This window comes from Protomyctophum parallelum (genome assembly GCF_964188405.1).
Source record: "Protomyctophum parallelum genome assembly, chromosome: 3".
Classification (NCBI taxonomy): domain Eukaryota; kingdom Metazoa; phylum Chordata; class Actinopteri; order Myctophiformes; family Myctophidae; genus Protomyctophum; species Protomyctophum parallelum.
The window spans coordinates 19,994,196-20,008,774 of record NC_139698.1 but is presented as its reverse complement, the minus strand read 5'-3'; the positions used below and the strand labels follow the sequence as shown (position 1 = coordinate 20,008,774).

General features: G+C 41.9%; 1 protein-coding gene across 1 annotated transcript in view; it reads left to right on the top strand.

The window, feature by feature from the left end:
* LOC310855404 (C-Jun-amino-terminal kinase-interacting protein 4) overlaps window positions 1-14,579 on the top strand; it is a 40,694-nt gene that overhangs the window by 14,155 nt on the left and 11,960 nt on the right. Inside the window, exons 10-17 of the mRNA XM_083760385.1 lie at window positions 5,037-5,094; window positions 6,159-6,311; window positions 7,089-7,131; window positions 8,806-8,933; window positions 9,716-9,769; window positions 10,293-10,430; window positions 10,954-11,086; window positions 12,595-12,681. Of these exons, the coding sequence (XP_083616511.1) occupies window positions 5,037-5,094; window positions 6,159-6,311; window positions 7,089-7,131; window positions 8,806-8,933; window positions 9,716-9,769; window positions 10,293-10,430; window positions 10,954-11,086; window positions 12,595-12,681 (794 nt within the window). The remainder of the gene's footprint in view (window positions 1-5,036; window positions 5,095-6,158; window positions 6,312-7,088; window positions 7,132-8,805; window positions 8,934-9,715; window positions 9,770-10,292; window positions 10,431-10,953; window positions 11,087-12,594; window positions 12,682-14,579) is intronic.

The following is a 14,579-nucleotide window of genomic DNA, read 5'->3' as shown; positions in this document are numbered from 1 at the left end:
GACTACGTGGAGAGTGTGGACCACGGGGCCAGTGTCCGAGGTAATTCAGACTACGTGGAGAGTGTGGACCACGGGGCCAGTGTCTGAGGTAAGGACTACGTGGAGAGCATGGACCACGGGGCCAGTGTCCGAGGTAATCCAGACTACGTGGAGAGTGTGGACCACGGGGCCAGTGTCCGAGGTAATTCAGACTACGTGGAGAGCGTGGACCACGGGGCCAGTGTCCGAGGTAATTCAGAAGTGGTGGAAAAGAGTACACAATTGTTTTACTTGAGTAAAAGTATACCAATACTGCAATGTTTGAACTACTTCGTTACAAGTAAAAGTACGGAATTGAAAATGTACTTGTAGTAAAAGTACAAAAGTACTTAAATCGGCATTAAAATGTACTTAAAGTACTAAACGTTAAAGTATTAATGTTGCAGAATGTCACATTTCACAAATTCAAAATGTGTAGAAAATCTATTGAAAATAGCCGAAATGTATAGGGTGTGAAGTGGTTAATTTAATGTATGTTTTCTAATCTAAATTAAAATCGCCAAAGTAACTAGTAACTAAAGTTTTCAAATAATTGTAGTGAAGTAAAAGTACACATTTTGGCTCTGAGATGTAGTGGAGTAGAAGTAAAAGTATCGGAAATTGGAAATACTCAAGTAAAGTACAAATACCTCAAAATTGTACTTCAGTAAAAGTACTTAGTTATTTTCCACCACTGTAATTAATAATGGGGTTGTCCCCATTCGATCACGTGATCGGAAATCGGGGGGCGATCACGTCATTTTCAAATGATCGGAATCGGATTGGGAGCAACGAAAAAGACTGTGATCCCTAGGATCAATATTATATCCATATCATGATGTTAGACTGTATGTCGTCTGTGATTTGGGATATTGTACTGTTGTGATATGGCAAGTGTTCTATAAAAATATGAATATCGGATCGGGAAAAATCTGTATCGTCAGATGCTCGAAATCTAATTATCGGAATCGGATCGGGAGCAAAGAAAAAAACTGATCGGATCATCCCTAACTAGAAAAAGTGCCCTTCTGGGCACAGGTCTCCACCAGGATAGGAATGTAGGACATTGCAGCTTGCCTTCATCTGGTGGTTGGATAAAAGGGCAACAAAAGTAAATTAGAGGTAAAAACACTTTTCGGCCAGTTATAGCGCCACCTTGAGGCTGAGTTGAAATTGTTCATGTGGCATTTCTTCCTCTGCCTAGTGGGAATGTGCGTGCACAATTTCACGGAAATCACACGATGTGTTCATGATTTGCAGCATTTTGTTTGAAACTGAGCACTCCTGTGAACTTTGGAAGCCAATCTTAACCAATCAGGATGGAGTCTGAGAAATCTGAAAGACCGGTTTCGTTGAATGGCTCTAGAGAGACTGTGTACCAATTTGCGCAATGTTTGGACAAAATCTGTAGGTGTACTGTGCAAAAACTTGTTTTGCACAAAGCGGCCTCCTGGTGGCGCTATAACAGGCCGTTCTGGAAATCATCCAGGGAGTGTGTGTGCAAAATTTGGCATCGACCGGGTTAACGGTGGCCGAGATTAGCTGCTCACGGACACACACACGGACACACGGACGGACACACGGACGGACGGAGTGCAAAACATACTCTCCCCCCATGCCTTCGGCCTGGTGGAGACAATTAATAATAATAGCTCTGATTTATGTCGAGCTATACCCAAAGTCAGGCATGGGTTTGGGGGAGGCTTCTTAACCAGACCACAGCTGTGAAAAAAGCTATCTTGAAGAGGTGGGGGTTTGAGTGAGGTTTTGAAGGAGCGGAGGGGTTCTGAAGGAGAGGAGGGAGGAGGCATTTTTAGGTGCTTGGGGAGTGCATTCGATTGGGGGGGACAGACGGGCAAAAACAGAGAAAGACCCCCCCCCCCTCCCCCCAAGGTACGGCACTTGGCCAGGAGGTTGGCTTCACTTAAAACTCTCATACACTATAAACAATATAGGCTTAAGCTTAAGCCTTAGACTATCGGCTGTTCTGTGCGCATGCCATGCGTACATGTACTGTAGGTGCGTGCGTTGCACGACTGCACGTGCATGCTTGTGCACGTGACGCCATTAAAATGCTGTGGTATACCGGAATAAAATCACCGTTACACCACTGGTGTGCACATTTGACTAAATGACTAACCGTCAAACAAACATGAAGTCCTCTCTTCCTCTTTATTCGTAGAGGTTCACATAGGTAGACTAGATAGGGCGGGCAGACTAAGACAGGCCAATAAAACTCAATCAAAATGAAACAAAATGCTATAAAAGTGCGTATTTGTGGTGGGACGGATATGGAAATAGTTTTATTAACCTTTATTTTTATTTGTTTTACACAGTCCAGGCAGAACTGCTATCTCCTGTAACAGTTTCCCTGCTATACAGCGATATATTGTTTAGTTTAATTCGTATCACAGCACGGCAAGCGGCACTGTTTGATCCCATGGAAATAATAATAATTATAAAAAATAATAAAAAAACAATAATACAAAATAATAATAATAATAAAAAAACAGAAAAGCTCTCTCTTTTTGGTTAATGTTTTTTAATGTTTAATGTTTTTTTTAAAATATTTTTAAATTTCTCTCAGTTATTACTTAACCATGCAATAAGGATAGGCATCAATAAGCTACTAGCTTCCGCCTATACCTTTTCGATCATGTCAAATGAGTTTAATACATGATTCCATGATTCTTCTTGTAATGTTCCAATGGCATTCATTCACCCAATGCCTACCCTAACCCTGAATTAGTATATGAGACGTTTAGCAAAGAGGTGAAGGAGGCCTTATCCCTTGTTGTAGCAGTGGGTGTGTTGGGCTAAGCTGGAATTCCAAATATTACGGTAAGAGGGTTAAAAGCCCTAGTTGGAGGGCTACTTACTCTGTTGGTCCACTTTTTCGTCCATTAGCGCCAGGTTTACTGCTGCTGTGTCAAGTCAACTTATACTCATTGGGTCAAATTCAGACCGCTGTGATTCTTCTTCGACCGCAATTGTTTTTAATGCTTAATGCAATGCGTCTTGGGCTTGTAGAGCACACCGGGTCCGTCGTGCAATGAACTGAGCTCAAACTAGAGGCAGTTGTGACAAATGACATATTGCTGGAAATAGATTGTCCTTTCCCCCCCAGATATTATTATGCATGTTTTTTTTTCGTTCTCTGCAAAGTCCGTAACCTTTTAGAGAACGAAAAAATTAACATCGCATGGATGCACCTGGGACGTATCCTCTTCAGTGATGTATCCCAAGGTTATTGGGGTTTCGGGTCTCGCAACATCATACCCCTCACTCAGGCGACCCAGTCGGGGTCCGACTTACGTCCCAGTAGCTACCCTCGATCAGTCCCATTAGGGGAAAGACCAGGGCCACACAACCCGCCGCTCCCGAACTACTCTGCCAGGACCGGGAGGTAGACCAATCCGGCACGTGGGAAGGGACTATAGGCTCTGTGGGGTAGACTCCTGTCCGGGCCCCTCCTACGTCTCACCAGGTCCACTCCTGCTCTCACCAGGTCCAGGACCAGACACTTCATTCAGGAGTGGCAGATTCTTTAGCCGCAATGGTTCCGCTGGCTCCACCTGGGCAACAGTGGTACTGCAAGGCTCCGCTTGCGGCCTTGAATGGCCCTCCTAAAGGCCTCACTGTGGATTGTTTGCTTCCTCCTCACGGAAGACACAGACTTGGGAACCAACCCATACTGCTCACCCGGGTGCCGTTTACATTCGGGCTGTCACCAGTCTCTCCGGTGGTCACCAGACTAATCCCGGGTTGTCACATACAGTAGTTTATTCCCATGAGTCACTATAAATAGAATAACAAAGAACATCGCATGGATGCACCTGCAGATAATATATGCCATATATCTCAACCTGTCTTTCAGTATTATCATAACAAAGGGATACACTTCTTCGAACAGTTTGCAACATTTGGAGCTGCAGTGTAATCTTTAGTTCCCAGATCACGACATGCAATTCCACTGAAGGTTGTCGAGTACAAAGTTCAGACTCTCTTCTGCTAGTATATCCAGGCAGTATTCCTGTCATCCTGTCAACTATAAAGTAACTATATAAATGTTCTATAAAACTCTTACTACTTCCTATTCCACACCAGAGGTTCTGTCTTGGGTCGGGCACGGGCTTTTTTTTCCCCAAGGCCAAACACATAATACATATTTAACAAGCATGGATTAAAGTTCTCGGCCGTCACGACCGATTCCAGTCATTTCGGATTCCAACGAAGTCAGCATGTCTTCTGTGGAAGCACGTCGCACACTGAAAATAGCAGATGTACAAGCTCACAACATGTCGCAGTGTGAGATTGTAGATCGGCTATTTTCAGTTATTAGTTATTTTAACCCATTTTGACCTGAGATCAGATTCTAAAAATGTCTTCTACATCCTGACAGTTTTCTGAAAAAGCCATGTTTCTATGTCAGTCGTTCTTCGATTTTTCAAAAATAGCAGACCTACAAGCTCGTAGCGCGCCACTCGGTGGCGCGCTATGAGCTTGTAGATCTGCTATTTTTCAATAGCTAAAGCATAACATAATGCTAACACCAATAGGGGTTCCCGGCCCAAAATGGGTTAAGATGAACGAGTAATTGAAGTGGTCAAACTAGCAATATGATACATGTTCAGAGGCAAAATGTTCATTTTTCAGGAAATGAAAAATATACATTTTTCAGGAAATAAAGAAAACCTTATATTTTTAAAACAAAGCAAATACAGCCTCATCAAAGTAGGTGTTAATATAACTTAATATATTGTCAATTACTTCCATGAGAGGGGGAGAGGTGGTGGAGTTCTCTTATACAAATCTCTTATTTGGGAACAAAGCACTATAGTCACAAAATCACAGATTTGGACAAAGTGGTTCAGTCATGAGATTATTATTTTTGCTTTATTCCATAAGTAATACATATTTTTTTGCAGCCAACCATTTAACCAAATAACTTAAAGTGCATTACATTTGAGATTTAAATTTCAAATCTATTTTTTTGTTGTGTCTCTTTGTTTGTTCAGGCAGCGCGGACCAGTTTGAGGAGATTCTTTCACAGTACGAGGAACTAAAACACACCCAGTGAGTTTCATGTTCACCTGCTGTGACTCGCCTGTCGTAACTATCTGATCATGCACCCTCCGATTTAACCCTCCACTTGACCAGTGTGGTTTTTGGCTGCACATTTAGATTTTGTCTCTTCAGTAGTCTCTTCAGTAGTTTTCATTTAGTTTCAGTCACATTTTAGTCACCTGGAATGTTTTAGTTTTAGTCGACTAAATCTACAGTTTATTTAGTCGACTAAAATGTATTTTGCCGGGCCTTGATGCAATCGTAATGACTGTTTTTAATACAAGCTCACAAAGCGTTGCGTGGCGACGCGTTGTGATGTTGTAGATCTGCTATTTTCAGCATGCAACCAAGTGTAAAATGACTTCTACTGAATAAGAGATGCAGTAGTCCCTAGTCCACTAGTTCCTTCCTAACAATTTAGTCTAGTTTTTATTTGTTGACGAAAATGTCAGTATATTTAGTTTTAGTCACCATAGCTTAGTTTTCATTTAGTTTCCATTTAGTAAACAAAAATGTATAGTGCACATGATCAAGGACAAGTGCTGAAAATTATGTAAAGAATGGGTGTATACAGTCATTTGGAGGATTCAGCTCAATCTCGCGAATGCGTAAGAAACGAACGCTTCATTGTCCCATTATCTTCTGAACCCGGCTTCCTTTTCTCTCCGTCTCCCTCTGTCTGTCTGCCTGACGCTTTCATTTTCCATCTCTCTCTCTCTCTCTCTCTCTCTCTCTCTGTCTCTCTGTCTCTCTCTCTCTCTGTCTGTCTCTCTCTCTCTGTCTCTCTCTCTCTCTCTCTCTGTCTGTCTCTCTCTCTCTCTCTGTCTCTCTCTCTCTATGTCTGTCTCTCTCTCTCTCTCTGTCTCTCTCTCTCTCTGTCTGTCTCTCTGTCTCTGTCTCTGTCTCTGTCTCTGTCTCTGTCTCTGTCTCTGTCTCTGTCTCTGTCTCTGTCTCTGTCTCTGTCTCTGTCTCTGTCTCTGTCTCTGTCTCTGTCTCTCTCTCTCTCTCTCTCTCTCTCTCTCTCTCTCTCTCTCTCTCTCTCTCTGTCTCTCTCTCTCTCTCTGTCTCCCCAGTGAGTTGGTGGACGCAGCCCGTAAGGCGCTGATCTCGCGGGTTGAAGAGCTGACCAGTGAGCGCTCGGCTCTCCAGATGGAGGCGACCTCTCTCCAGGAGACCGGCTGCAGACTGGAGGGCAGAGCTAAGGAGCTGGAGGAGGAGGCCAAGAGGTCAAAGAGGATTCCGCTTCTATAGACTAACCGAAGTCCTGACGTTATACTCGCTCATCCCCTGGTTTTGCGGAAGTCATTTCTCTACGGAGAATAAACATTGGGTCATCTTAAAATCGTAATGAAGAAATGAAAAAATCTGCACACCAATTAATACTCCCAAAATATATTTTACTGAATGGTAACGTTTCGGGCCACAGCCCTTCCTCAGACCTTCAAGGAATGAGTAGACAATACATGTGTATATATAGCGTGACGTACCACACCTGTGGCCCATCAAACATCAGTCCCAATCACTGTCACCGATCAGGTGACATTGACACAAGTGATATGTACAAGTCTCAAAGTATATCCATTGCATAAGATATACAATACATTCATATTTGTCCCAAACATTTACAGACATTGTAACCATACAGAGAGAACTCAGGCTGACAAAGCCATCATACTGCTACCTAAGAGGTAGTAAAGTGACTGAGTAAAAAGTACTCAGTCACTCATATTTGATACGGTCTGTTTCTAGCGATTCTTCGTATGAAACCGCCGAGATAATTTGGTTATTTTTTGGAACACAATTCTTGTTTAATGCGATTTAAAAACAAAAAAGTATGCACAAATTCATAATAAATAAATAAAATGCAAACCGTGTAACATGTGAAATGACGTCAGACTTCAGTGCTATATATTTGCTTATTAAATCTTGTGTGTACTCTTTTTCAATTGTATAGCTAGTATGTAATTTCACCTCATAAATGTGTTTTTTCTTTTTTTTTACAGACATCGGAAAGAACTGGAAGCTTGTCAGTCTGAAGACCCTGACGTAAGAAACCTTTAAGCTCTATATGGTTGAACGGAGTCCCTCAGGGATCTAGGCTAGTGTCCTTTCAGTTTTCTGTTATTGTGGGGATCAGCGACAATACAGATGCGGGTGTTTAACCAATTAAAACCGGGAAAGCATCTGTCATTTTAGATTGTAGCTATCTGCAATGTTTTTTTTTATTTCTTTGTATTTCTTTTTTTCAAAATCTTGAAAATCATTCAAAGATTTTGAATGATTTTGAATTATTATCACAAATCTTCTCTTCTGGGGCTCCCTGGCACAAATCATATTTAGAAGGGATGGTTCCTTGGCCAAATATGTATGTATATATATATAAACAGTTTGAGAACTACTGATTCAGAAGGCATTTGTAGAATCGGTCTCGGCTATTATGATGTTACAACTGTGTTGTATGATGATTGTCATATTGCAGTGTTTTTTAACTGTATAAGAGTTCTATGTCTGTTGGGTGTTAACCAAACAGTCTTGTATTTCCTTCCCCAAAGTGAAAGTGTTTGCTGAAATCAAGGCAGACTTCCCTTTTTAGCAGTCAAAAGCATTGTCTGGTAAAAAAATCTCTTTCAGGAGTATACTGGCGTACTTCCCAACACGATAATTTGTCTCTACTGCGTAACACCGTAGAAATAATTGTCTCCAGCTGCGATAAAGACTATAATTACGTAGGACAAGAGAGGGTGTGCAGGTAGCAGACGAGACAGCGTATCGACCACATAGTCACAACAACTTCCCCATAATCACTGTCGGCGCGTCCTTCCTCTTCTCTGCGCCCAGATCCCAGTTACCTTCTACTGTCCTATTATCTAAATGAAACTAAATCCCCCTAAAATGACACAAATGGCAATTATCTTTCCGGTCAGGTGATGCCAGGCTAATAGACTAAATTGGGAGACCTTATTATCCACTGCTATTACAGTTGTGCCCTAGTGAGAGAGCACCTACAGACACATCCTGTGTCTCCTTCGATGTGCTCGATGTGCCAATTCTACTTAATGTCTTTTATATGCTAACCGTTTTCGTAAAAAGTGATCAGTGGTGCAGAGGCCCTCAGGCCCTCAGCTAAATGTCTTAACCCATTTTGAGTTGACCTGAGATCAAAATCTAAAAATGTCTTCTACATCCTGACAGTTTTCTGAAAAAGCCATGTTTCTATGTCAGTGGTTCTTCGATTGAGATTGTAGATCTGCTATTTTTCAATAGCCAAAGCATAACATAATGCTAACACCAAAAGGGGTTCCTGCCCAGAATGGGTTAACACAGCATCACAATCATTACCTCCACTCACCACTTTATCCATTTACAATTTAGGCATTTATCAGGTGCTCTTAATCCAGAGCGATTTACCACATTAAGCAAGAACAAAAAGCATGGCAATATACGTAAAAAGCAGTTTTCATCATATGTAAGCTAAGAACGTAACAGTGGAATATCTATATAATGGAACTATGCATGTATACTTTATAGTGCTATGTCTACATAGAAATGCTATAAGTTATAAGCATAAGATGCTATCCAAGTCTACATAAGAATTCAGCAATGTATGCGTTGGCTTTTCAAAAAATAGCAGATATACAAGCTCCGATCTGTTCAAAAACTGTCATTGACATGAAATATGTTTCAGAACCACTGGTCCATAATGTTTCCCTACTCCCTCAGACCTCCCTGCCCACCTCCATGCGTCGCTTCTCTCGCTCCGAGATGGCCCGTGTGGTGATGGAGAAGAACCAGTACAAGGAGCGCTTGTTTGAGCTGCAGGAGGCCGTCAGACGGAGCCAGACCCTCAGGTAATGCATGTGTCCCTCTCTACGGTGCTGAAGTCCACCAAAAAACACTCGCTCCTCTGCTTAGGATACCCCAGAAAACACTGGTACTGAAAGGAGCATTATAAGTTATGTTATAAGTTGTTATTGTCGCACATAAATCCTTAGTAATTGTGTACACCGTGCAGGTAGTGAGATTAGATATGGTAAACATATGCAGTATCCCTTTTACCATCTATCTCCTGGAGCACTTACTATTGTGCATGAGCTCAACATTATACGTACATTTCAGTCACATTTGGCCCCCTGTGAGCTGACGTTTTGAAGAAAGTTCACAAGTTGCAAAGTACACGTCATGTTACTTGTATTGAGTAGGATGTTTGTGTGTAGAGAGTAGAGACTGTAGTTGACTGTAGTTGCGAGGGTTCACTTTAACTTCATTGAAACCTTGATCTAAGGGAATTGGCTATACTAAATTGGGACTTGAAGGGGAGAAAATGTTTTTCTTTTGTCTTGAAGGGGCATGTTTTGCACAATAACATTAGTCTTTTCATTATGTCTGCCCATGATCTCATGTGACTCATACAGTACGTTTGTTTACCTTAGTCACTGATACTAAAATCTGATATTTAATTTTAAAAAAATTCTATGAATCTGTGACCTGACACCCATACTGTTACAAAACGAAAATAAAAAAGAACCTTGATCTACGCGGTTTGATATTTTGATAAACCACATAAGATGATGATAATGATAGTAGTTTCTACGGTATTTTGAGTGTTATTTACTTTTTTTTTTTTTTAAAGGTCCACAAAAGAAGAGCGGTTTATTGAAGAGAAGAGGACAACCGTTTGGAGAAAGTGAGTGGTTTGCCGTTCTCCTTGACCACTTAAACTAAACTAAATGAACTAAACTAAACTAAATATAGTCCCTCTGGGCTCTATACCAGTACATTATCTGCTGTCTTCACATTTCCATCACTAGATGTATTCAGTCTCACTAATACTCACACTATGGGTCCAACAGTTGAATCAATTGTAATACAATAATTGAAATTGAATTGTGTGTTGTTCTTGTTGTCGCTGAGAAACAGTGAATGAGAAATGCTCAAACATGTATGGCCTCATGATGAGGATACACATGCGGGATTACTAGAGCAGGGCATTAGCACACCATGCTAAAGAAATAGCCGTTTCTAATAAGCCTGTGCTTGTTTGAGCCACATGACGTGAGGGCGGTCTAATTAGGAATGTTTAAGGGTAAATCTACCCCATAGACATTAATGGGTGGACAGTTTATGATGACCACGTGGTTCACAACGAGACCGTTTTATGTTGAGATCCGTCCCGTGATTTGAGACACAAACGTGCCTTTTGTTCTCAGGTTTAACCGTCTGTTCGGCATGTCCAAGGAGCCCTTGATCCCGCCCCCTAGTGGCATGTCGACGCCTCCCCCGTCGCTGAGCCACTCCCCGCTGGGGTCTCCACGGCTGCGGGCCGTCAGTCAGACGACCCAAGCGGAGTAAGCAAGTGTTTTTCCAACTCAAATCTCACATTTTGTTTCCTCCTCCTGACCTGTAACAGTATTGTTTTTCTAAACGGATATTGGTTTTGGGGTGTGATTGTGAATGAATGAATCCCATGTGATTGCTATACAATTTAAACCTGAGGCCGATACTACGAATGCCTTCTCAAGCTAAGGACCCCCAAAATGGTATGTAATTGCCCCCCCCCCCCTCCCCCCGCTCTGAAAATGTTTTACTTTTGAGGGTTATAAAATTCTAAATTCTTCTACATTCAAGATATATATTAAAAAATATATATATAATAATAATAGTAGATCCGCAGCATGGCACGAAGTGACGCGCTGTGAGCTTGTAGATCTACTATTTTTTAGACTGTTCTAAATCCTAAAAAGAAAAAACGTATGTTGCTATATAGTTTAAAAATCTAAAATGACACAGACGCTTTCCCCGGTTTTAATGGGTGAAGTTACGTATTACATTGTGTCTAATACTAATAATAAGCTGTCTGTCTGTCTATAGGTGCGGCTCTCCTGCTGCTCTCTCCCCTCGCTTCAGGAGGAAGGAGATCTACAGGGAGATCCGGAGCCACGTGTGGGGAACCCTGGGCAAACGGCAGATCCACGGCTGGAGCATGCCGCTGTCACACACACAGGTACTGAACTGAACTGCAGAGCTCTGGGGGAAACAGGCAGATCCACGGCTGGAGCAGGCCTCTGTCTCACACACAGGTACTGAACTGCAGAGCTCTGGGGGAAACAGGCAGATCCACGGCTGGAGCAGGCCTCTGTCTCACACACAGGTACTGAACTGCAGAGCTCTGGGGGAAACAGGCAGATCCACGGCTGGAGCATGCCTCTGTCACACACACACACACACACACACACACACACACACACACACACACACACACACACACACACACACACAGGTACTGAAGAACAGTGGTTCCCCTAGGGATCCTTGAGGGAGTTCCAGGGGGGTCCCCGGCTAAATGATAGTTTGGAACCAAATGGACCCTTGTTGGGTCTGTAACTCTTGAGAGTGTACGAATGGAACCAAATTGTTTGGTTCCATTTGTACACAGTTAAATTAACATTGTTTTTTGAGTGGTGCAACCACTCCAAAGAACAGCAATGTCCCCATGTCCCTGTGTCCCGATGTTTAGAGTACCAATAGGGGGTGCTGTTGCACCACTCGCTTCAGACTGGTCTGATTTTTACAATATAAAGTGGAGGTCCCAGAGATGGAAATGCCATTAAATGAGGGGTCCGTCGACTAGTAATGCATGTCAAACTGGGGGTTCCTTGAAATTCAACGGGTTGAGAATCACTGCTAGAGCCGTAAAAGATATTCTCTCATGGGGGGGTCCCTGGCATATCTTTTCAAATGGGGGGGCCGTGGGCCGATTAGTGTCAATTTGGGGGTCCTTGACATGGAGAAGTTTGGGAACCACTGCTGTAGAACTCAGATCCATGGATGGAGCATGCCGCTGTCACACACACAGGTACTGTAGCCACAACCTACTGAATCTACTGAACTGCACTGATGGATTCTCAATAGTGGGGCCGTGAGGAGAAACACGACCCCCAAATATATGGCAAAATGCTTCTAGCCAATACTTTCGCCAATTAAACTAAAATGTATATAAAAAACTAAATGTTTAAAAAAAATCTGTATTTCTTTTTTTATCTTTACTATTTAGAAGGAAAAACAAATCATTGTTGATGACGATTAATAGGAAATTAACAACACAAGTAAACATGCTCTGAAAATGGGGCCCACCCATCTGACCTCTTAACACGGCAGCTGAAAGAGGGTCATATGTGTGGGCCCACCAATACTTTAGAGCTTTTCAGTGGGCCCTGATAAGGAAAAGATTGAGCCTCACTGATCTACTGCCTTATATTTATATATTGTACCTTCTTGGTTCTCCATTCTGACCTGAGATCAGATTCTAAAAATGTCTGTTTGAAAATGACAGTTTTCTGAAAAAGCCATGTTTCTATGTAAGTCGTTCTTCGATTTTTCAAAAAATAGCAGACCTACAAGCTATGAGCTTGTAGATCTGCTATTTTTCAATAGCTAAAGCATAACGTGATGCTAACACCATCTGTGATTTCACCGTGCTTTGTGTTTAGTTAGTCTCTGTTGTGCTTCCAGGAGTCCTCTGAGCCTGTACCTGAGCCCAAAGACGTACCCGCTCTGATGCAGCTGAGACTGTTGGACCAGAGAGACTCTACCGCCAAGGTGCGTTCACACGACGACAATACGTCACACTCGCCAAGCGGGGGTGATTAAGAAGCATAATATATCTAAATGACGGAGCGGTTGGGCAATGACCCGCCCCGGGCAGCACTGTTTAATGCAATTTATTTGTGCGAGTATTTTTTGTTGAATTACTCATGACATAATCTTTTGTTGAATTACTCATGACATTATTTTTTTATTTTTTTTAATACACTAGTTTGAAACTCTATAACGTCATATCCATACATCTGTCACGCAAATTATCAAAACATTATAAAGTAGGCTAGCCGGCGTTGTATCAGATTGTGAAAAGATAATAATAATAAATAATTAATAATAATAATGAAAGAAAGAACTAGTGTATTGTCTGCACGTGCTGCTTGCTTATTTTATGGATATTACATGCAGTTGACTTTTACATGAATTTGTCATGAGTTATTCAACAAAAAATACTCGCACAAATAAATTCCAATAAACAGAGCTGCCAGCGCAACCGCTCCGTCATTTAGACGATATATCATATATGTGATAAAGAATAGCATTAGGAGAAATGTGCAGGAAGCAGATGGGATAGCACACTAGCACAGGAAGCTCGGGAAGTTCACAGTAACTCTAGCGTCAATTTGCACAGAGTTGTCTTTTTGGATTAAATGTGTAATCCGTATGGTAGAGTGTGTTAATGCAATATCATGATGATGATGACATAACTGTAACTGCGGTTGGTTAGAGGTGGTGCAACTGCTCTTCTGTTGAGAAATGTCCATCCTGTGGTCAGGTGGGACCACTGGTGGTCGATGAGTGGTATTGCACGATGTGGTCAAAGCGCGTGTATATCCTCTACCGCTCAAACAGGCTTCCCATTGTATCGTAGCTCCACAGTAGAATTGATGGCGCTGGCGTGGGAAACCTGTGTCCTGTGGGTAGGACGTAGAAGATAAGGATGGCCGTTTTTAACAGGCTACTTCCTGTAAACATGCATTTCAATCGGACAGTTGAGAGCAGCGGGTTGCTTGCAGTGTGTTCTCTCCTTATCCCCTTTACAGTTCAGCACTTACATGATACCGGGCATTCGTTTTTCACCTACTACAGTAAGAATTTTACTACGCCAACAACAGTTGAGCAAAACCACAAACGGATATAAAGTCACTGGTTAGTTGAAGGAGAATTCCATACTAAATGGCTTTCTTACCTTTATTTGTAGTTGTTAGTTCCCCACCAAAGAGGTCCAGGTGTTATTTTGTGCAAAAGCGCATTATTGGCCATTTCCCCTACCATAAGCCCTCAATGAATTGCATTGAATTGCATTGAATGGGGGCTATGGGGTGTTGTGCTAATTTGCTTATTTCCATCGCTCAAAAATAATAATAAAATATATATACTCTCTTCATAATGTAAATAGTATCCCAAGCAGCACACTTTACTACTTATTTCGATGGAAATAAGCGAATTAGCACAAAAACCCAACCCCCATTGAGGGCTTATGGTAGGGGAAATGGCCAATAATGCACTTTTGCACAAAATAACACCTGGACCTCTTTGGTGGGGACGTAACAACTACAAATAATGGTAGGAAAGTATTCTGGAATTCTCCTTTAAGCGCTAAAATCATAATGTATCCATGTATCCAGATTCCAAACACTCTAGGAATAGTTTAAGTACTATAACTTTATCTAGAACCAAAAAACATGGTTCCAAAAGTACCTGCTAAACGGTGTCGGCGGAAATGCTGCCAGGCACCAGGAATGTTAATCCAGAATGACTGTTGAGCTAATACAGAAAGGTTGTTTAGGGGCAGGATATATAATTGTGTTTTGAGCTTCATGCATTAGCACAACTTACATTCAAAACAGTGCTATCGAAGCTGCTTCCTCCTAATGTCCCCGTTGGTCTCTTGTCTT